The following is a 24,497-nucleotide window of genomic DNA, read 5'->3' on the forward strand; positions in this document are numbered from 1 at the left end:
AGTCACTTCTTAGACCTGTATAGAGTGGAAGTTTGGTGGCTCATCATGTCATGCTATTTAGTTTTATGTTCATGTTAGGGAAAATAGGGGAGAGGTTTGCTGAACAGATGTTATATATGAGTTTGGCTTCTAAAAACTGTTATGTAGCTTGATGTTGATATTTCTGGTTAGCAGAAAATTATATGTTTAAAGTTGTTATTGGAATTATGTATTAAGTTCTAGAAGATTATAAACCTCTAATTAGGTGAAATAGGTGCTAAGGATACAGGTTTTCGAGAGTATGTTGAGTAGTAGTTGTCATAAAAGGCTTGAAAATTGCTGTTTTCACATCCCTTCTCGTATTAAAAGGGTAATCTGGGGAGGGGTATGACAATCAATGAATAGTTCTATCTCGCTAATACAATACTATACAAAGTGGTGAATTAAATTCAAAACAAAACATGGAAAAAAGAATGTGATAGAATAAGATAGGCATCTATCTCTATCTATCTGTGATAGTCAGAGATAGGCAGGCAACCATCTCTGTATATCAGTGATACTCAGAGATAGAGTTCTATCTTTGTATATCAGTGATAGACAAAGATAGACTTCTATATCTGTCTATCACTGATAGACAAAGATAAACTTTTATATTTGTCTATCACTTTGTCTCTTTGGTAAACCTTTGAATTTGTCAACTAAATATGAAATGAAGATTTAGAGTTAATTTTGAGTTGAATCAAGTAAAAACAAATTACAAATTTTTGTTTGTTTGTTTGTTTGTATTTTTTACGAGTTTTTATAAACATATAATGTGCCTATTAATTAAAATTTGATTTACTCGTAGGATTCTGATGCTGATTGGAATGAGGAGTTTATGTAAGTTGCGTTGTAGATATGCATATCTTCTTTCTTGTAACAGTTGAATAAGATGTTGATCGTGTTCAAAATTTTAAGAATTGGATGTTCCAACCATATAAGCTATTATAAATCGAGTGAAGATCAATCAAAGATAGAGTTCTATTTTTGTCTATCCCTGATAGACAAAGATAGGTATCTATCTCTGTCCATCTGTGATAGGCAGAGATAAAGTTCTATCTTTGTTTATCCATAATAGAAAAAGATAAGCATCTATATTTGTCTATCTGAGATAGACAAATAATAATACAATACATCATCAATCATTTATGCACTTTCGGTAATGTCTTTTATGCGTTTATGAGAATCAATCATTTTCCATTGCCTGTAAAGGAATTATGAAGAAGATTTTGAATACGATCAACAAAGACGTTACCATCGTAATTAATTTGCAGAGACATTACCAGGCAACGAAATGTGAAGAAGAAGAAAAAGAAGAAAAAGAAAAAGAAACAGAGTCAAAAAAATCCAAAAGAAAAAAGCAACTAGGAAATTGATCTGAAACCGAATATTCAAAGTATTAATGGTTGTCTGTAGAGGAAGGAGAAGAAGAAGAAGAAGGAGAAGAGCTCTACCTGTGATCGATGGAATCGACGAAGAAGAATGAAAACTTCTAAACTGTGTGTTGTAGAACAATGAAATTGATCAATGAAGAAGTAGAAAATGAATTGAAATCGACGAAGAATTGAACGAAATTGTGAAGCTCAAAAGGAGGAGAAGGAGGAGAAGGAGGGAAAATCGCATTGAAAAGCGGCGAGGGTAGTTTTGAAATTTTTTCCCCATTTTTGACAAATCCTCTAGAAAAAAAAAATTAAATAGCTTTTATTCATTTAAGGAACCTTGGAGAAGAAAAATAAATACTTATTTAGAGCATAACTTTATCTGGAAAAATTCCGATTTATTTGATTACTCTATATTGACATCTATTTAATCCATATTTAGGACATATACCACTTTATTAATATAATAAAAATAAGGGCAAAATATATTTCTAGATTTTGAAATTTGAGTTGAGTGTTTTATATAATCTTTAGGTTTTAAAAGTACACTTTTAATCTTTTTAGAAAATTGTTTTCTTGAGTTAAGTTGATCATGAGTTTATGACGTGTTTTGGAGTAATTTTGAAAAGATTAAAATCATTTATCAATTTTAAAATCACTTGTCAATTTTAATCTTTTAGAAAATTGTTTTCTCGAGTTAAGTTGATATGAGTTTATGATGTGTTTAGGAGTGATTTTGAAAGGGTTAAAATCATTTGTCAATTTTAAAATCATATGTCAATTTTAATCTTTTAGAAAATTGTTTTCTTGAGTTAAGTTGATCATGAGTTTATGACGTGTTAAGGAGTGATTTTGAAAGGGTTAAAATCATTTATCAATTTTAAAATCATTCGAAACATGCCTTTTATTATTCAAAAATCATTTCAGTAGTATGAAAGTTACATTTAAAAATGTAAAATTAAATATTAAATTGATTTTAAACGATTAAATGTCTTAGAGTGATTTTTAATTTGACAAAAATGATTTTATTGATTTTAAAATTACTCAACTTGCTTTTTTACTAGTTGGAAAATGACAATACATCTTTAAGTTGGCAATTTTACACATCAATTTATTTTATATTATATTCTTATGTAAGGTGGCTGTTTAAAATTTGAATTTTCTTTTTTGGTTAATTTCCTAGTTAATAAATGGCATTTATTCATATTTTAAAAAAAATTATTGAATGGCGAGAATATCAAATTATGGAATAAAATTTCTCGGCACAGAATAGTTGAAATTTGATAGCACGGTAAGCCACGTAGCCTACAAAACAACTGGGCCAAATTGACATTTCAAGCATAACTGTCTTCCGTCAACTTCAACAGAATAGCCGTTAACAAACAACGGTGACGTATTCATGGAATAAAATTTCTCGGCACAGAATAGTTTAACTTTGATAGCACGGTAAGCCACGTAACCTACAAAACAACTGGGCCAAATTGACATTTCAAGCATAACTGCCTTCCGTCAACTTCAACAGAATAGCCGTTAACAAACAACGGTGATGTTTAACAATATTCTCCAGAGTCGGGAGAATGGAGAAAGTGATGGAATCTTTTTAACTAAAGGTTATGCAAATTCTTGAGTTAAATTGATGTACTTTTTAGACAAAACTCAATTAATTGTAAATTTTTTAATCTAAATAAATCTTATTGAATAATTAATCTTAACCTAACTCAATCATAAAATATTTGTATTGATTTGAATTATTAGAATCATTATTAAAATTGTTATTTTAAAATGAAGTAACATGTTCATATCTAAAAGAATCTATTAAATTATTTTTACATATTAAAATGAAATTAACAAATCAATTTTAATTATATTATAAAAATTTATTTCTATAATATTAAAAATACTATTTTAAATAACTAGTGGATAATAAATAATGTGAAAAATATGAAATTAAGTAAAATTAAAATAATTATATTGAAAGTAAAAAATATATTTTTTAATATTAAAAAATAAGTTCGTGTTGATTAAGATTATTTTTGATCAACTTAAGAACCAATCCAATTCATAAATTTTTAGCAACCCAATCCAAATTGTATGAATTGGGTCTGATTGGATTTTTCAGGTATTTTTTTACCACCCTTACTCAATATGATTGAAAATAATTAAACTTTTTACAAACAAATAAATAAAGCATTTTTTTAAGAGAAAATAAATAAAAGGATAAAGTTTATACTAAAAAAATTCTTGGAACTTTTTATTTAAAAAAACGTCTCTATTCTTTTTAAAAAATTGGCATTATCTTTGTCCTTTCCTACATAATGTAATATTAATATTACATTATGGCTTAAAACATTTTTCTAAACCTTTTATTAAATTCATGATTTTTTTTTACCACCTAGCTAGCACAACGATGGTTAAGGGAGGTGGAGACAAATAGTTTCCATCCATATATTATAAGGAAAGTTTTTTTTTTTTTTTTTAAATTAAGTGTATTAATATGATTTTTGAAAGTGTATAGATATATTTAAAATGTGGTATTAACTAACAGTAAGAATATCTTTTTTAATCTTTTTAAAATGTAAAAGTAACAAAGATTAAGTATTAATAGTTCCAATTTAAAATTAGTTGGAATAGATTTTTTTGGAGGGTTGAAGACTGTAGTTGAAACTTCAAAAAAAAAAAAAAAATCATGAATATTTTTCAAACAAAGTATAAAGTTCATGTAATTAAGCCTGAAATATTTGATCAATAACTTTGAACTTTTGCCATCACTTTGTCTTTTCTAAAATTTAGCCCATAGCTGTTTGAGTTAATTACAGTTTTACCACCACTAGGCGCGATCAATTACTTCTATAAATAGTGGGCAAGGCGTACCAATACCAGGCTTGGAGAAGCAACTCCAAATCTTCTTCTTCGGTCTCTTTTCTCCCTACATTCTTAGTCTCGCCTTTTCAATCCAAACTGATACCGATAACTTCGGTTTCAAATCCAAGAAGCAAAGAGGAAAAATGGTCGGAGCCTCCCACAGTTCCGGCGGTATCGCCGCCAGATCTGACCGAACTGCAACCATCAAGTTTCTCTGCAGTTATGGAGGCAAGATCCTTCCTCGTTATCCTGATGGCAAACTCCGTTATATTGGTGGTGAAACTCGCGTTCTCGCCGTCGATCGTTCCATTCCTTTCTCTGGTTAGTATCAATCTCTTTTCCTACTTTATTTTCAATATCCGTGTACTAATTTCGTGAATGTTTCGATTGAATGTTGTAATTTATTAGTTGAGGTTGATTGAGTACTTTAAGTCTTGATATGAACTTTCTAGAGTGAGATTTATGATTGTGTCTGGTTACAGAACTGTTGTTGAAGCTGGGACAATTGTGTGGAACTTGTGTGAGTCTTCGTTGTCAATTGCCTTCTGAGGATCTGGATGCTTTGGTATCGATAACCTCCGATGAGGACCTCGCAAATCTCATCGAAGAATACGATCGAGTAGCCTCGCCGCCGTCTTCTTTGAAGATCAGAGCGTTCCTTTCACTGCCTAAATCCGTGAAAAAATCTCCTCTCTCTTGTTCGTCGGCCTCTTCATCATCGTCGTCCTCAAAACCTTCGTCTCCGACAACTGCTATATCCTCCCCAAGGATCTCAACGCAGGTGCCTGACTATCGTGTCCATCAGATCCCAACGCCAGTGAGGTTTTCGTACCGCTGGAAGAAGTCTCAGTCGAAGATTCCTCACTGCTCATATCATCTTCAAGGGAACCCTAGCCACATCTACCTCATCCACAATGGCAATCACTGGCAATAACACCAACTAGAATGAGGGAAATCAAAGCAAACATAAATATAAGATATAACGAAATAGAAAAAGGAAATTCCAAGCACCAAAAAGGATGTATGATGTAAGGAGTTTGTATATGTCGCTAAGGATTGGTTTTTGATCCATTAGCCATTAATGAAATTCGGTCCTATTTCGTTTTGCAGCCGTAGCTATTGTGATGGTGAGTTTCTTCGTCAAATAATCAGAATCCATTCCCAACTTTGCATTACAGCTTCCATTTACCATTAGGTCGTCCATCTTACGTTTGTCCTCTCTGCCAGTAAGAGTCTAGCAAATTCCACGCACGGAGTATCCATAGTTTTAGGTCTGATTGTTGCTTGTGCTTGTGCACAATACGTATTTTTTCCTCTGGCACAACTGCTTTCATCAGCGGTTCTTCTTCCCTTCATTCTCTTTTGAAAACTTAGTTTTAATAAATTTTAACATTCGTTTTTCCAAAATACTATGATTTTGAATGTTGTATGATGGATCACAGTCTCCATAGTCTTCGCTAAAACGATGGATTATATATAGTTTTTTATTGGATGTCTATCTTACTAATCTGATTTTGCAGGATATAACAGATGATTGCATTGGATCAAACTCAACCTTGAAAACGACAAGGAACTACGACTGTGCTTCAGCAATTGTTTGTAAGATCTCCGTCCTACCTAATCTATAAATCAAAAATGTATATGAGAGTGTCGTCTGTTTGTAAGTGTTGGTTCCTCTTAGGCCTTCTAACATAGTTCGACCCTTTCAATTATTGATTCTATCAATCTTACCGATCATTTACCGTAGGCCATATTTGTATATTTAGATACGATTTTAAATTTACCTTCACTCATTAGCTTAATATTTTGGGTCAATTGGTGATGCAACATAATATCAAAGTAGATAGTCGTTCAAATTCTTTGCAATGTTATTTACTCTCTAATTAATATTGATTTCTACTTGTTAGGTCTTCTTCTATGTATTTCAGCTTTACCTTCAGTTTAAGCTTTTAGGTCAATCACTTTAGAAGTATGTTCACTTGTTCATTAGTGTTCGGTTCCTTTTACACTCTCTTTGAACCATTCAATTATAGATTCTCCCAATCCTCTTACTCTTGAATTATATCACTACTTCAATGGTATATCTTTCCTTTTCTGCTTTCTTGTTGAAAAGTTCACAAGTCCTATTCAAGGTTACGAAAGACCACATGAATTTTATATTTAAAATGTGAAGTTCCGAGAAATTGAAGACATATTGTTTATATTTGCATTCTATACAACCCTAACTTCATACATGTTAGGTACATGTGAAGAAAATCTACTATTGTCAGAACCAGAGATCTCTGAGACCCGTTTGCTCTGTTTTCTGTACCAAGAGTTTCTTTCACAATCACAGGTATTCTTTCTTCTTTCCCTCTCATTTTCAATGAAGTAAGACAAGATCATATTCTGGAAAGATTGGGGAAGAATAACAATAAAAATTAAAGACCTCAAATAAGGAATTGTGGATGAAGACAACAGTAATATGGTAGTATTAGGAGCAAGTTGCAGCCTTCTATGGCGTGGCCTTGACGATGAGGTTTGGTTCGTTTCTGTGTTTGGAGATTGGATCCATTCCCTGAACTTGCAATTTTTGAGGAAAATTCCAAAAGTGGGCAGCAAGGACTATGGCTGAGAATGCATTGGGGACCATATTGAGATCAGTTTGACAAAAATGGACAAAGGATGGGGCCCATCCATAACCATTAAGGATAAGACTTGTGGGTTACACTCCAATATCTTAATTGTCACCAACAGGGAAACCCATAGTAACCAAGACAAATGAATGGCACTGGACTTATCCTTCATTTCATATAAAATTTTACAAGAAACAAAACCACAGTCGTATAAGGACCAGTAAAAGAAACAGTTGAAGTAAATAATTTCTCACCATACATGATATGGTGAGGTCCAGTCCAATACTAGGTGGACATTTATCCCATTTATGAAGATTTTTTTTTTTTTTTTTTTTTTTTGGTAGAAGTAGAGTAGCTACTTTCAAATATATTTTCAATGGTCACTAATATTTTCAGTCCAAAAAATAAAAAATAAAAAACAAAGAATTTCTTTTTTCTGAAAAGAGGGAGATAAAGGCAGGATTACATGTGTGTGGGCCATATTTTCATGCCTTTTTTTTCTATGTAAATAAAAATAATAATAATAACAGGGAGATAATAAAAATATATAATAGATACTCCCATTGGTTGTGTAATTATTTGATTTTTCTCTCCATTTCTTACCATGGTTTTTATCTTTCAAGCAAAATAGTTAAATTATTAGCCAAATTTAAAAAACATAAATATATTTTTAAAAGCTAGTATTTTAAGTTTTCAAATTTTGGCTTATTTATTTATTTTAAACATTGGTAAAAAAAGTAGATAATAAACCAGGAAATTTAAAAGTGGAAGGAGTATTTATAGGTTTTATTTTAACAAACTAAAACCTATTTGGTAACTTTTTTTTTTTTTTTTTTGGTGAAAAATAAGTCTATTTCATTTTTTTTTTACAATGCAATGATTTGTATTTATGTCAAGTACCAAAGTTGAACTCTTAGACAAATGGCAGAAATTAATTTTTAAAAACTACTATTTTAATTTTCAAATTAGAGCCGATTGTTTATGGGTTTAATTTAAAAAAGAAAATAAAAAACCAAATGGTAGAACTTTAAATAGTTACAAATTGGAATTTAGTTTTTGTTTTTTGAAAATAGTATTTTTGCTTTATTATTATTATTTTTAAATGGTTTCCACTAAAGAAAACACATTTGAATTTTTAGCAAACTTTGCAAAAATAAAAACTTTGAAAACCATGGGAAAAACTATAGATAAGAAAACAAAGGAATCCAGGTGGAAATTTTTAAAAACAAAAAACTTAATGGGGCCGAAGGCATTATTTCTTCAATTTTTTGATTTTTTTCCTAAGTTCGGGAATATTTTCAACATATAACAATAGAATGTACGGTTTCTTAGATACCAAAATGAGAAATGAAACCATTTATTTTGTAAACTATATAATTTTAGTACAGGATATTGTAAATTTAGGAGTTGTTAGTTCAATTTTTTTACCACAATATATTAGTAATCTCTGATTTGTTATACTATTATCTCTTAGAAATATTAATTGATAGAGATGCAAATATATTATCTAGGAAAGAAAAATTTAAATGATGAGTGTTTAATATTACATGTATTTTTAGATTATAAAAACAAGTGTTTTGTATAATTGTCTTCATTTGTCGTCTTCAATCATATAGTAATGCATTTTTTGAAATTTGTCAGTTACTCGCAACGAATCCCTACATGAAAATAGCAAATGAAAACATTATTCTCATTTTTATTGGTAAAATGATTTTTGTTATTTTAGATTATCTTTGAAATATATAATTTTTAGCTCCTTTATTTGTTTTATCTTTGATGTTTTTCTATTTGATAAAGAATTCAAGATATAAGTTAAATGATGATCATGTTAATCTATTCTCATCGCCAATATAACGTTTTGTAATAAATTAATTATTTTAAATCTTGTTTTTTATTGTTTAATTTAGTGTTAATGGGCGTGGTCCTAGTTATATTATTTTATTTAAGTGTCTTTTCATCACATATTTTATTGGTTAATTTGCTTTTTCCTAAGTTTGGAATATAAAAAGAACATCGTGTAGGTTGTTTATGTACCCTTTCCCTTAATAAAAGGGTGTTAGAACATGGAAGAACAAACTTCATCTCTTCTTCCCTCTCCTTATTCAGTCTGTTTTCTTTTCTTATTGTCTCTTGATGTAATTTTGTACATTGTGCGTCTTTCCCTGAAAAGACAAAGGGGGAAAAAAGACGTGGGATTTGAGCGATCAGCTTCAATAGTTATTTTTCTGTTTTCATAAGCAAAGATTGTTATTTCTTTCCAGTATCTAAGAATAAATCACCACTAGTTTAAAATGTTTAATTTTACCATTTTCTATCCATCAGTGAAACTTATGAGTTTCCCTTGTGTTTATGTTCTTCACGTTTTCCCTAGAGAAAACAAAACTTGGAAACTAGAATAATTTAGGAAAGCCAAAAGTGACATTCTTTCTGGCCCACTATGAGCTTCAAGCTTTTAAAGATTTGACTCATTCGGTGGACAATAAGGAATTGGATTAATATTGTACATTTTAAAATTAATTAGTCAAATATTAGTTTCAAAACCATTTAGAGAAATATGATAGTTTTTATTTGATTTGTATTTTTTTTTTTAAAAAAAAATCCGGCATGTCAAGACTTTAACACTTGACAAGAGTTCGATTTTTTTTTTTAATGTATGTCGAGTGTTGAAGTCTCGACTACTTATTTTTTATTTTTTATTTTTTTTGAAAATCACATTGTCATTCCTTTTTCTTTCCAATCGGTTATTTCTTTACCTTGTTTAAGATACTCTGTGTAATTATATTTCTTAATAATAACAAAAAGGATGTTTTTGTATTTTTTTAATAATAAATAAAATCTACCTCCTTAACTTCTAACTCTAAGAGATATCATAGAAAATAATAAATCATCAATAATTTTTTCTTCCATAATTAGAAAATAATAAAATATAAATTAAAATGTTCATGTTAATACCACAATTTAATGTATCTCATTCATTTAAAAATATATAATAAAAATCTGTGTCTTATAAGGCGGACGTCGTCAATTTTGAGCTAGTTGTCATCGTCGACTTTGAACTTGAGATTGTTCTGGTTTCTCTTGATGTTGTTCGGGTACTTCTGCAGGTGCAATATAAATATTTATCATGCTCTCCACAGTCGTGCCCATCAAACTGTCTTCTTCTACTCGAGTAGATTCCCTACGTCTAGGAGCGGATGAATGAGTAATAGGTATGATGTACATATAATGTATCTAGTTACTGTTGCTCGATCTTTGTGAATTATAAAACGATTAGACGGTATTTAAAATAAATTTAAATTCAAAACTTTTTCAGATAGGTTGATGTCATGCAGTAGGGGTTCAGTATTACAAGGCGATGAGATATCCTATTGGAGATTAAATTGTCTCATTTACTTGTCAGGAAAATACCACTCACCAATGTGAAAATAAGTCCACCATATGTTTTGACCGTTTGTACAAAAATTGAGCTTTGTAAGGCTCCAAATAATTTGAAACATAAAATATTATATTAAAAAATAATAAAGACAAATACATTAAAAATATGTATACAAAATTCAATTTGGTTCAGTATTAGTCTACCTGATTAGGTTGAAGCAGATTGAATATGATCCACCCCAAGAATACGGTCATGCTCCACTCCAAGAATATCATCATGCATCATAGAGGTTGGCTAATAATGACAGAAAACAGACTTCCTCATCTGCATCATCCCATGAAATTGTGTTTCTAACCAAACTTAACCTCAATCCTTTAATTTTATCAACGAGTGGGGTCACATGGGATCATAGTTCACAAATATTTAGCCAGTCATCATGCATTACTCTGGTAACTGGCTTGCCATCAATAAGTAACCTGAACAACATTTCTATGTCATGTAGAGTGATAGCTCACTTTTTAGTGAGCACATGAAATGTATACATCTCAGGCTTCTATCTCTCAATCTGTGTTGTGCTGATATGCCAATCTAGCCAAATGAATCAGAATGGTTGTATTATAGGGTGGAGAGGGATAGTGCAATGAACAATCGCCTCTTGATTTGCCAGTGGTACGATCTTTCCATACAACTGGTGATCGATGAATCGATTGCTTATACAAAACATCGGGACCAATCGGTCTTGGATTTAAAGTCATGATCTAAAAAACAAACTATTATTTCAACTGTTCAATCCATCTCATTATGGTGTCGCGAACTCTTTGGTAAGGGGGTTAGCATGTAAGACAGACATATTAGGGTGCGTAATCCAGTACAAGTTTAAATTGTACAAGTTTAAATTGAGGAGAGTAGCATGTAGCGTATGTTGATAATTTATAATAGTCTTTAATAAAATCTTCGTCATTGAGTAAACCGTCATAAAATGCGAGTATGGAAGTCAAATGCTTGCAACTTGTTACATGAATAGTATTGTTCAGACTCATTTATTAATTTTTTCATGTGTACCTGAATATTTACTTATTTGATATTACAAATATATTTGAAGCAAATTGTTGATTATTAAAAAAAATATTATCGGGTGTATTTATCTCGACACTCAAAAGCAACTCTCTATTTCTTTCTTTTTTTTTTTTTCAAAATAATTTATACACTTGAAGAATCTTATTTGAACAAGAGTATTTATCGGCAACATCCTTTAAGGACTCAATTTATGCAGATAGGTTTGTCGTCATTTACCCATACCTGAATCTTCCATTGTGTGCTTGAATCCATTGCTCAATACCAATTTGTTAAAAAAACTCAGATAGTTTTGATTTATTCTTTTGATGTCCTCAATGACTTTATTAAACTTTCGAATTTGGAATTGACATTTGACATGATAAACATAATTCTTTAATGTGTTGAATTTGCATTTTTTTTGTTGAAGTTGCTAACAATATATTGTAAGCAGAATCAATGGTGACATTTTGGTCTTGTCCAATCATTTGCTGGATTGTTCACTATTGAGATAATGCCAGCATGTCGATTCGAAATTAAAGGTGTAAAATGTTTTAAGAATCATTCCCATGAGTTTGCAGACTCCTCATTTACAATGGCGAATGCAAGAGAAAGAAGATGTTCGTTTGGATCTACTGATTGCTACATCAGTAAGTTTCTATACAAGTGGGTACTGTCTATTTGAATTACCGATTGACATCTATTGAAAGCTTCTATATTAGGACCAAATGCCTAAAATGCAGAAGTAAAGATGACACGTCTTTCAGTTGACGTTTCCTTCTCTCTCCACTCCATACATGTTCTCGGATTAATCTGCTTAACCATATAAAGCCACCTAGACAACAATTTGTATGACTCACCCCAGTCACTGAACATTTTAGCCAATATCTTTCTTTGTCCTCCCACACCTTATGGTAAGGAACATGAAATCCAAATTTTATTTTTATCTCGGACTATAGTCGTGCCACATTGATGGATGGTTTTTCTTTTACGACATCACAAAATTCTAGTACAATCATCGATGAATCTAATTCCACATGACTTTGACTAAATTCTGAGTAAAAACATGTATGTTGCTCAACATACTTAGTGATATCAAACAAGCTATGCGACTTTTTCTTTGTTGCATGAAATTTTCATTTGCAATCTTCTCCCACTTCTTACCCCGAATTGCCCAAATCGTCAGTGTCGATTCCACAATCTCATTTGATGCCTGACACTTAATAGCAAAATATTTGATTGTATGTTGTAGCATTTCTTTGTCTTAACAATTCATCTCCTTATATAATTGGTATCTGAAGGTAACTCATGTTCACGACCATCAAAATCCAACTTCTCGAATTCATTATCTGTTTCTGTTCTAAAAATCCTGTATTAATTATTAACCATCATATCCTCATAATCACAGGGTGGTTCAATTGATTCAGGATCATGGTTAATACATTTAGTCGGATTTTCAAACTAGCTAAAGGGTTGTGCATTCAAGTTTATATCGAACCTTACCCTTATCACATTAACGTATAAATGTACTAAATTTGGGAGTAGCATCGCTATTAAAAACATCAGGTCAACATCTTACTGATCATCCCTACCATTTCAACGAATTGTTCAAAAATAAGTCTACGGATCACATTTATGCTAAAACCCTCACATGGTGACGGGCCATAATCAACTTTATCAACACCATCCATCACATTATAATTTGTAAACCACATAAATTTCAAACATTTGTCCGCCATTACCAATTATTATACTAATTATCAAATTTTAGAAAAAAAAAAAACAAAAATATAAACAAAATATTAAAGATATTAAAAATTAATAAAAAAAAACTTTGAACATCAAACTGAATTACTAAAACAATCTAATATTATAAGAAATATATATAATAAAAATTTACTCAAAATAATTTTGTATTAAATAACAAAAAAAAAAAAAAAATTATCAAACTTTTTAAAATGCACTAATACAGAAAAAGTAGAATATTATAAAAAAAAAAACTCATTACTAATTATTTTATTAATCATCAAACTTAAATACAAACAAGATATAAATCAAATATTAAAAATATTAAAAACTAATTAAAAAAATTGAGCATCAAACTTAAATACTAAAATAATCTAATATTATAAGGAATATATAATAAAAATTCACTCAAACTAATGATTTTGTATTAAATAAAAAAAATATTAAAATTTTTAAAATATAATACTTAAAAAGTAGAATATTATAAATAAAAAAAAAAAAAAAAAAAAACCAAACCATACATTACTAATTAAAAATATAAAGAAAAGATGATCTGAGAGATAAAAGAGATCGAAATGTAGAATGATTTTTGGGAAGTTTTCAAAGGAGAAGAAGAGACCGGCTGAGAACAATGACATAATCAAATATCTTGGATCAACAAGAGATTATAAGGGTTGGAGTAAGTAGCAGTTGGATGAAATAATAAATCATCTTGGATGAGATGATAAGGGTTGGAATTTCTGTCATGTTTCTTACTAAAAAGAAATGGCTTCCACTTTCATAGATTTGGTGATGAGGTTACGTTGTGTTAGTTGCATCACATCACCTAATCAAATATCTTTAGAAAAAATATATTTTTTCGATTAAGTAGTTTTTAAGAATAAGTGTATTTGATCTTTAATGTGTCAAATTAATCATTTTGGTCTCTAGATTTTGAAAAAAAACAATGATTAGCTGCTGCCTATATGCTCTCCATTTCTTTACTACACACAAAAGAAATTAGAAAAAAAATTTAATTTTTAAAGATATAAAACTGCTACATGGTAGTATTTTATTGGACTATACTTGAGATATATGAAGATAGATGCATCCAAGTGAGCATTCAAATTTTTTTCTATAAAAAATAGGTTTAAAAATTCCCTCAATTAATAAATCTATTAAATTTAAACAAAAAAAAATTAATTAAAAGTATGATGTGACGAGATACTTTTTTCTCTCCTCTCCCTCCGCTTTCTTCTTCTTCTCTCTTCTCTCCCCTCTCTTATCCTCTCTTCTCCATCTCGATGTCACTTTATGTCTGTCATTTTTTCAATGGAAGAAGATTATGAAATTTGATCACTTTTCTTTCTTATTTCTTCTTTTTCTCTCTTCCTTCTCTTGTTCTCTCTTGTCCATCTTCGTTGACTAGCAGGAAGACTGCAGTGTGGACTGGCTGGCCGGTGGGGGGAAATTTCCCAAAGATGGTTCATTTTGTTTGAAATTTTTTTCCTCATTATTTTTTTTAATAGTGATTTCCCGTTTGGTGGTTGGCTTACCCAATATCTATGGGCTTCAAGGATTTGCGGTCAACGATTTTTTTTTTCTTTTCCTTTTTTTAAAACTCTTATTTTATTTTTCTCTCTTTGCTCCATATGGATTAACCTCCATTTGAATTTAAGAAATTTTTGGACATAATGATTTGAATGTATTAGAAATTTTGCATTTGGAATATAAGTGAAAAGGAAAAAGAAGTTGGAAAGTTTACTAGTATAAGCTAGATGAGAGAAAGAAGAGAGATTGATGGGAGAAGAGAGAGGGGAAAAGAAAGAGAAGAGAGAAGTGGGAAATATTATTTTTTTCAAATCATCTTGTCATATCATATTTTTAATTAATTTTATGTTTAAATTCAAAATATTTATTAGTAGAGGAACCTTTTAAACCTATTTTTAAAAATTTAAGACTAAAATGATCAATTTAAAACGTTAGAGATCAAATGCACCTATTTTTGAAAACTCGAGAACCAAAAAGTAATTTTTTTCCATATCTTTTCTCTCTTTCAAGTGTTTTAGGCACATTTTTATGAATTGGACAAGAAATTAGTCATTGTCTTCATGTATCATCGTTTACTTGGTTAAATTTCGATTGGTTGTGACTTTTTATTCCGTTTGTGACCTATCAAATTTCCAGCAATTGCCAGCCGCAAGTTCAATTTTCAAAGAGGATTACTTAACCTTTTTGAGGTACATTGGAAGTACCCAATACTTTTAGCCAGCGAGTTTCCTTTTAGTTTTGGGTAGGGATTAAACTCTTTATTGACATAAGCTTATTCAAACTAACCAAATTATCTAATTGAGTACACCAAGTTGACACTCCTTGATTTAAGTCGGAGATTATAGTTATCGTCTAATTGCGAGTCTAGTTGTATTATTCTTGACTATGATATTGAACACATAAAAAATACATATACATCTTGGGTTATACCCTAACTAGTTGTGCAATTAGAGTTTCACTTGACAAACTTGTCTTTCTTTTTCTTTTCTTTTTTTCTTTTTTTTTTTTTCTGTTTTTAAAAAATAAGTATTTGAGTTTTTCTACTGCAAAAAGATATGTACGATGCATTCAGGTCTTAAGTATCGAATATTATGAATATACTTACACATAAAATAATATGATTACCTTGGATTGGACAAGTAGATTTGAATTAACCAAAAAAGATAACCTTTAACAAAAGACTTTCAATGTTTTACTCTCATCTACATGAGTGTTGTGGAGTCTAAAATTCTATTATGAAGAGTTCTATTCCAGCTAGTTTAGAAATTATACTATTACCATCATTTTTATCAAGATATTTAATTTTGTTGATTAGATAAGGACATGCATAATTATCGGTCTTTTAACCCATTTTAGAAACGTGATCATTCTTATTCAAGTGTAAATTCATAACTAGTTGCTAGTTTGTTTAGTTGGGTTCCTACACGAGGAAAAGTCATCATCTTGACGAGTAAGTTTATTGTTGGTTATGACCATCTACTCAAAGACTAATTTTCAGATCGAATAGTTGTGCATACAAACGTCACATTCCAATACGGTTAGAGTATAAACATTGCATCGATAATTAAGAATTTCGTCACTCAATCAGTTGTCATCTTTTACTTGAACCAAGCCAATCTCATTTGGAGTCTGTACGTTACACTAATGATCATGTCTAGTAACTTAGTCGGATGAAACAACCTTAGCCGAAGACTTTCAATTATTTTTATCTCCATGAGTCATGATAAATTATTGTATGAAGTAACAGTCTAAAGACAATTGTGATTATGTGCATATATTGTTTGTGCATGTGATTATTTAATGGACACTGGGTTTAACAATTATATGCTTTGAGCCCTTTTGCGATTGTACTCTTTTCTCAGCCCAAGTCTATACATTGGACTTGTGGCCCATCAATGATCAATATAGCATTTTGGGACTTGTAAAAAAAAGGTAGATTTGATCCTTTTCGAGATAGAAGATTTAAAGAACTCTTCAACAAGCCTCAAGCCTTATATTTCGGACTTGTAAAGAAGATCAATCCAATGGCATCACGACCAAAACCATTGTTTACAGGTAATGTTCTTTTCCACTTTTCAATAGTCTTCTAAAATAGTCTTCTTTAACTGTGGAGGATGTTTGTAACCATTAATTGAGCATTGACTGTTCATTTTTTTTTTGGACAAGAAACATTGATCGTTTATTTTTGGTTCATCTTTGTGTCTTTCGTGTTTCGTTTTTTAAAATCTAACCATTTTTTCAGTCTAAAATTATCTTAGTGTAAAGCTTAGAACATACGCCTTCGTCTTAGCTCCTCACGAGTTAGTTTACGAAGCGATCAACAATAATGATTGTTATTACCATATGTTCATATAATTTGATGAAATTGCACTGTTTTTACTCTCTTTTTTTTTTTTTTTTTGTCAATTATTTGATTTGATTGCTAGATTCTGTTTTTCTCCTAAATATATTTCTCTCTCTCATATTTCTTATTTGTATCTTTCAAAAAGAATCTAGTTCCCTACAATTTTCCTCTCCTGCCCTAATATTTCACTTTTCCTCAACCCTTTTACTTATCCTTTGCTCACAATTTCGGTATTCCTCCTCCTAACTTATTTTCCCCTTTCATTTCTAATTTTATAAATATAGCTATTCCAAATTAAAATATTATATTTAATTCCTTTGTTAAAGGGTAAGATCATAATTAGGAAACTGTTAATTTGATAAACACATGTTGAAAATAAGTATTTGGTATCAAAATACTGATACTAGTTATTGTAGTTTATTGTTTAAAGGAAATCAGAAAATTCAATAATAGAAAAAGAAAGTTGGAAAATTAAGTCTATGCTATTTATGATTTAACCGATTATTGATAATTCCATGGTCAACAAAAGTCGCTTGTCAAGGCGTATTCAACCATATGATCTGGTCCACTGTGTATTAATATGAAAAATATTGGGCTAAAACAAAATTGATAATAAAAAAAATTAAATATTCAACTAAAATTTGTTAATTTCATTCCCTAAAAATATGGCAATGAATATTTAATCGTGAATAGATAGTGAATGGTGATTGTGGCCCAACGATGACTTGGAAATATTCAATTGTTCTTATTTTACTAAGTCACCAATGGTGGCTCCCCTTTACGACAACTTAATGTTCATCTAAATTCGTTGAACAGAATTGCTTTGCAAATAAAACAATTACTCAGACAGCAATCCATAATATTAAATTTTTATCTATTTTAGTTCGTTTCAAACAATACACCTTTTACAATTTTAAAAATTCCACTCTAATCTAAACCTGCTCCATAAAGTTACTTTCAGTTATGCTATAAAGTTTTCAGTAATCGAATATATTCTAATTAAACTTTATATAAGTTCAACTATTTAAAATTCTAATGAAAAGAATACTTGCTTTAACACATCAACAACCATATAAACATAAAGCAGGCTTATGTCACGTTTTAATAGAAATTCATCAACATAAATTAACAATTATTATGAAAATAAGTTTATAAGTTTGGAGAAAAGTTGTGAAAATTTCGAGTAATTAGACAGAATTATTTGAAAATAAAAAAATAAACTGGCACATAAAACGAAAATTCGAAATATGATCGCTCCTAGTAATTGCAATGGAAATGCTCACTTGAGCATTCCACGTCCCTTTAATATCCTTTTGATTATTTTTTTTTAAATGAGTAAATGATATACGTTATTTCCGATAAGATATTACATCCTTGGTTAGAAACTCAGAACATCAAATTTTGACTTCCTCGTGTCGAAATTAAATAATAATAATAATAATAATAATAATAAAAGTCTTAATTTGATTTGTTAATGTATTAATAACTAATTGAGTCCCAGGTCAACTATGTTAAAGATACTTAATATAAACTATGTAATATAATAAATATCTAGTGAAGTGACAGAAATTCAGAGAAAGAAAAGGTACATATGTAAGAGAAGTTAAGATTCCTCTTTCATTTTTTAAGCTTTCTTTTATTTATTGAAAATCATATCATATAAGTTTGGCATTAACTAGTTTTTTAACCTTTTTCAATGTGTGACTAAAAGGAGCCATTTGGATCTTAACTCTTATTGAAAATTTTTGTTTTTACTTATTTTTACCTATACTCATTGATATAGATTAAAATAGTATGCACTCTAAATATAGATTATTACTTAATTACTATAATCCATCGATTATAATAATTAACTTAGTACTTAAATGACCCTGAAAAACTAGAAATACCAAACCTAAAAGCCTTATTTAAAAAAAAAAAAGAAAAGAAAAGAAAAGAAAATTGTCAACGGTCAAAACTCATAGTTGCTATAGACTACAGTTATCTTGTCCAAATGGCTGATCATGGCAGCCCGGCTTGTCTTCTGACCCACCCTTTTAAATCACACATCTTGAACGCTTCCCGTCTCTTACGCTCTCGCAGTTCATTACAGCACTTCTTTCCGGCCATCGTTGAGAAATGGATTCAGAAACGGACTCCATTTCCCAACACTTTCCTATTCTATACTACGTTCTATCCCAACTGGATCCTATTTCTGGTAAATCCAACCCTCAACTCTCTCCCGAAACTAAAGAATCGGTGCTGACCAAGTTGTCACATCTCAACAATCCTGAAGTCTTGGCCTCCATCATTCAAGCCATTCCTGACAACCTCACCCACACTCTGTCAGCCCTCATTTCACTCGGTCCACGCCCCGATCCCTCCGCTGTCGCCGCCGCTCGTGACAGGATAATTGAAATCCAATCCACACTCCACAAGAATCTTCAAGCGATCAAAGGCGAAGGAAATTCCGGTGGCGATGAGGCAGAGAATAAGCTGAGGAAAGCGGCGGAAAAGGAAACGCAAATCTATAAGGCGGTGTCTCGGCTCGAGGAGATGCATGAAGCCTATGAGAAGCAGTTAAGTGCTGCGCAGGATCGTGTGGTTGAAGTTTATGAATCGGTCGTTGCGGAGTTGGATAAGGAGACCGACTTGGAAGTGAACGAAGAAGTTATTAGAATTTTGAAAGAGGCTGAGAGTGGTGTGGTGGAGAAAGTCGACCTTTTTGGTCAACAGATCAGGTTTCTTCCGGAGGAGTTTGGGAAACTTCGACGCTTGATCGAGCTTAATCTATCGCATAATCAGTTGGAGGTAATTTTCATCTTCTACCTCCTCTGTTTCTTTTAAATGGATTATGATGACCCAAAATTGGGACAAAAAAATGAAATTTGTCCCAAAGAATCTTTTTCCCCCTAATCCTCTGCTGATGTCAACAGAAGAAATTACTAAAACGAAACTTACACGCATGGATTGGCCTCTTGTTCTCGCTCCTCACTCTCTGTTATCTCGCTATCTCGATCTCCTCTCTCTCACTCTCTTGTGTCACTGCATCTGACATTCCAATCGACATTTCGATGGCTGACGATAATTGGAGAATGGCCAACGCAAATGGAGGCAAGAAAAGGGTTCTTCGGATGCATTACCCAAATTTTTGATATAAATGAAAATTATCCCACTTTCTGAAATCTGGTTTTTTGACTTCCACTGACATCAAATTCGAGTCAAAGTACAAAAGCGGAACTCCCTTTTCTGTCACATATCCTCCCCTCTTTCCCTTTCTCTCACCATCTCACTCTGCAACGCAACTTCAATAGAGGGAGAGAAAAAAAAAGAAGGCAGCCAGAGCTATTCATGTGGACTCGTCGGAGCAGAAGCGTGGTCTCGTCGAAGTTGGTCATGTCACAGAAATTATATGTATAATTTTGTAAAATTGCTTAAACAAAAGGTCAAAATTTAGATGTTTTAAAAAGTGGGGCAAAAATCATTTTAGATAATTTTAGATAATTTTGTAACTTTGATGGATGACTATGTAAAGAAAATGGAAAACCTCTTAAATATCAAATAGTGTAACAAAAATACAATTATTTCCATAATTTCCCTAAAAATGGACTGTTTTTCTGTGTATGTGTGGAGTACAGGTTCTTCCTGATTCTATAGCTGGGCTTCAGAAACTACAGCGCCTAGACATTTCTTCGAACCTATTGGAGTCACTTCCTGATTCTATAGGCCTATTGGTTAATTTGAAGGTCGTCATTGTATCAGGAAATAAGCTGAAAGTGCTTCCCGAAACCATTACTGGTTGCAGGTAACTGAATCACTTGTTTATGGCTTCTGTTGGAAAAAAGTAATGTTGATTATGCTGTGAGTTTTGAAGATTTTCATTACATGATATCTTTTTTTTACTGTAGTTCATTGGTGGAGTTGGATGCAAGTTTCAACAATCTGCAAAGTTTACCAATAAATATTGGTTATGGGTTGGTTAATCTCGAAAGGCTATCGATACAGCTTAACCAGATATGTTACCTTCCTACATCCATATGTCAGCTTAGGTCTCTAAGATATTTTGATGCACATTTCAATAAACTCCATGCGCTGCCTCCAGCCATCGGAAGGCTAACGAGTCTCGAGGTGTTGAATCTCAGTGGTAATTTCAACAACTTGACTGAGGTTCCTGAATCAATCAGTGATCTATGCAACCTGAAGGAGCTAGATCTTAGTGACAACCAGATCAGAGCTCTTCCGGACACATTTGGGCGGCTGGAGAAACTAATAAGGCTGAATATGGATCAAAATCCTTTGGTGATACCTCCAATGGCAATTGTTGACAAAGGGGCCCAAGCGGTGAAGGATTTCATGGATATGAGGTGGGCTGATTTAGTTGCGGAAAAACAGAAGAACATGCATGAGGCAAATGTGCCTCAAGAACAGAGTGGATGGCTTACTTGGGGAACCTCAATGTTGAGTAATGTAACTTCTGGGGTTGTACAAACTATTTCTGAATATACAGCGGGACGAAACGAAAATTCCCAGGACCCATGGTTGTATCAACAGTTGTGAATGGAGGATTGTATGGTCTTATTATCGACCTGTATTTCTAAGAAATTTTGTCTATATTTGCATGTATAATTTAATATACATACACATGCTGGTATAAACTTGGCTTCTATTTCTAAATACTCAATCTGGAATCATCTACACTCAACGCAGAAACGTGTTAAACACTAAATTTGTTTTATTGAAAGATTGTTTATGTATTTTTTTTCATCCGCAAACATTTTGAGATCATATCCTTACTTAGAAATTGTCTTCAAAGCTCTTTTTACACAAAAATTCAATTAACAAAACAATGAATATCCACTTCTAATTTTTATTTCATTAATTGTATTATTGACTTACTTTTTATCAAAATAATATATTTGCCTATATATATTTTGACATGTACAACAACATTAATTTTAATAAGCTATAGAATTATAGCTTTTGAAATCATTTAAGAAGGAGATAACAAAAAATTAAAATGTCATTCGTAACAAGCCACACTATCTTAATGTGAACACAAAAAACACATAGAGAACTAATAAAAACATTTTGTAAACTGTACTACTAAACATACTAAAAGATTTGTTGGAAATGATAGAAAATTTTCTTTTGTAAGTATTCTGACGACAAGAGACGTAGATTGAAATATAGTTTTTGTGCTCGTAACTTTAATTCTTTCTAAAATATGATTTAAGTTTTCAGAAAGAAAAAGTTAATTAAAAGTATATTTAGTATTAACCCAACATACCTTTATCCATTCCTGAGCGAATATAAGGCTCTAAGCCTCCCACCACCTTTCGGAATAGGAGAGGATCTACGCTCCAATGGACAAGGACAAACAATAGATTGAAATATGATTTATGCTGATGCCAAAATTTAGTCAAGAATAAACGTAGTTGGTGCCCCCATGTGACAACGATGACGAATTTGTAATTTGGGGAAGAGATGACTTACAAAAGTTTCGATGCTAAAGTAGTTTTAGATATAAATGGTCTATTCATAGGGAAAATTGACCTACCAAACCAAAAGGCGGGCCTAGTTTAATGTTCTGCTCGGGCCGGTCGAGGTCGAGCATCTTTTTTGAACTATATCTCGGGCCCAAAGCGTTCTCTCGAGTCGGGGCATGCATAATGCACTATAAGAAAAGAGACTTATGATAGCTTCGAAAATACACTATAATAGCTATTTTATAGCATTTTTTGCAAAGTTGTGACACTTCACACTATTAAAAGTATGAGGCTTTGTTTTTAAAATGCTATAAAAGTCCTTTTTTTATAGCATTTAGTACCATACTATGAAACACTCAACTTTTTATAGCATTTTGCAAACCACATTTGATCTTTATAACATGTAAGATAACATTTTGAAAAAGCTATTAAAATACTTTTATAGCCAAAATATGAAGTTATTGTTTGTCTATTATAGCATTTATTTACATCTATAACTATTTGTTTAATGAAAGCTATAATAAGCCTTAAGATAATCAAAATGTCTAAATAAATGAAGAAATACTTTCCATAGGTTTTATAAATTTTTATAGCTTTTTTTATGAACTTTTTATAGCTTCTCGATTATATTCATGTTGCTATTATTATATTTTATACCATGTTACACATTAAAAGTGAAGAAAATATTTATAATTCACATAATCAAAATGTGTATATCTAAATAAACATTCATACAAGATTCATATATAAAAAAAAGATATATATTAGTTAGTATCATACATTTGGTGATGAACAAAATATAAACTTTATAAATTATAAAATGTTGATATGAAATATCCAATGAGCTCTAAATTAGTTTTGTTTGTTGTCTAGACATTGCATGCATCGATCAACCTACAAAAGTCATCAAGTAATAAAAAGTTAAGTAAAATTATTGAAATAGAACAAAAATCATGAATAAACATACATACAAATTAAACTATGTACTTCCAATTGCATTTTGGATGTGTGTCTTAAGATGATAAAAGAAAATAGAGATGGAAGAAACAAAGGACCTACTAATATCTATAAACAAAATTCGTAAAGTAACTTCCATCCAATTTCAAGTGTATAATATCTATCTAAACAAATCACAAATATAGTCATAAAGATAACTCTCCTAAATTTTTCACCCTCGATAGCTTGGAAGAATCTTTGAAGTCATTTTTAACCAAATACACCTATTCTATAATCAAAAGGTAAAAAAAGATCATAAAGTTAAGATTTTACCCTCTATTCTCTCAATAGTCAATCAAGCTAAAAAAAATAAACATGGACTAAAAAATAAAGTTGAAATATAAATCACATTAATAATATTACTCATTACATACACAATTTTTAAGTTCTAAAAATGACTATCTCCATTAGTAGAAGCTTAAAGTCCAAAATTCGGAGGGAAGAGCAAAACTATACACAAAAACATTAACTTAAGAATTAACATGTATCTCATAAGTAAAACATTGCAATACACATTCAAGCATTTTAAGGAAAAAATAAAAATGAACAAGTATATCAACAAATACAAAAGCATGTGTAATTAAAAGAACAATAAGGAATTAATGCTATCAATTCTATCTGGAGTAGATCTAGATACAAGTATATATGAGATTGTTTTGTAGTAAATCCTAGATATGAACCCCTTTCAAAACCAACACATATTAACACTTTTCAAGTATTTTAAGAAGAGAAGTATTCGCACGAGGTTACCGGAAAAACGTGTTTTGTGGAGTTGAACTTGAGTTGGTGTTGATGTTGAAGTTGATTTGATATGATGTGGTTGGATCTCTAATACTTGATCCTCTGATTCTCTCTCAGTTGGGTGAACGTGCTTGACTTGAAGAAGAAAAACACCGTAGAAGATTTGGAAGAGTCTTTGTGTCTTCTAGCTTCAGGAGTCTTGGGAGTCTTCTACTTGTTGATGAATTCTCTGGCTTTTAGAAGGTAGAAAATGCTGACCAGAACTTCTCTATTTATAGAGTTCTCAATTGGGCTTGGGCTTGGTTGGTCCATGTGGGTCTGGCCCTTGGGCCCAATTAGTTGGTTTTGGACCTGATTTGAAATTTGAGTCCA

The 24,497-nt window shown here is 31.0% G+C and overlaps 2 protein-coding genes across 13 annotated transcripts; both read left to right on the forward strand.

Moving 5' to 3' along the window:
- Window positions 1–4,263: 4,263 nt before the first annotated feature.
- LOC120082160 lies at window positions 4,264–12,355 on the forward strand. Of its 12 annotated transcripts, none has more exons than XR_005483081.1 (6): window positions 4,264–4,580; window positions 4,742–5,287; window positions 5,370–5,386; window positions 5,780–5,858; window positions 6,500–6,594; window positions 9,979–12,252. XR_005483081.1 is itself a non-coding variant. In XM_039037410.1 (5 exons), the coding sequence occupies exons 1-4, from the start codon at window positions 4,403–4,405 to the stop codon at window positions 10,045–10,047; spliced, it is 411 nt and encodes a 136-aa protein (XP_038893338.1). In that variant the 5' UTR covers window positions 4,264–4,402; the 3' UTR covers window positions 10,048–10,083; window positions 10,188–12,355. The 12 variants fall into 12 exon arrangements, 6 of the variants coding, with proteins under 6 accessions (XP_038893338.1, XP_038893339.1, XP_038893340.1 ...); XR_005483082.1 differs by having other exon boundaries at window positions 5,790–5,858; XR_005483077.1 differs by having other exon boundaries at window positions 4,742–5,386; window positions 9,979–10,083; window positions 10,188–12,249.
- A 6,439-nt stretch (window positions 12,356–18,794) lies between these two features.
- On the forward strand, window positions 18,795–21,576 carry LOC120080763 (plant intracellular Ras-group-related LRR protein 3). The gene is made up of 3 exons (XM_039035388.1): window positions 18,795–19,713; window positions 20,541–20,707; window positions 20,811–21,576. Exons 1-3 carry the CDS (start codon window positions 19,042–19,044, stop codon window positions 21,457–21,459), a joined length of 1,488 nt encoding a protein of 495 aa, XP_038891316.1. The 5' UTR covers window positions 18,795–19,041; the 3' UTR covers window positions 21,460–21,576.
- The last annotated feature ends 2,921 nt before the right edge of the window (window positions 21,577–24,497 follow it).

The sequence above is a fragment of the Benincasa hispida genome, chromosome 7 (genome assembly GCF_009727055.1).
Source record: "Benincasa hispida cultivar B227 chromosome 7, ASM972705v1, whole genome shotgun sequence".
Classification (NCBI taxonomy): domain Eukaryota; kingdom Viridiplantae; phylum Streptophyta; class Magnoliopsida; order Cucurbitales; family Cucurbitaceae; genus Benincasa; species Benincasa hispida.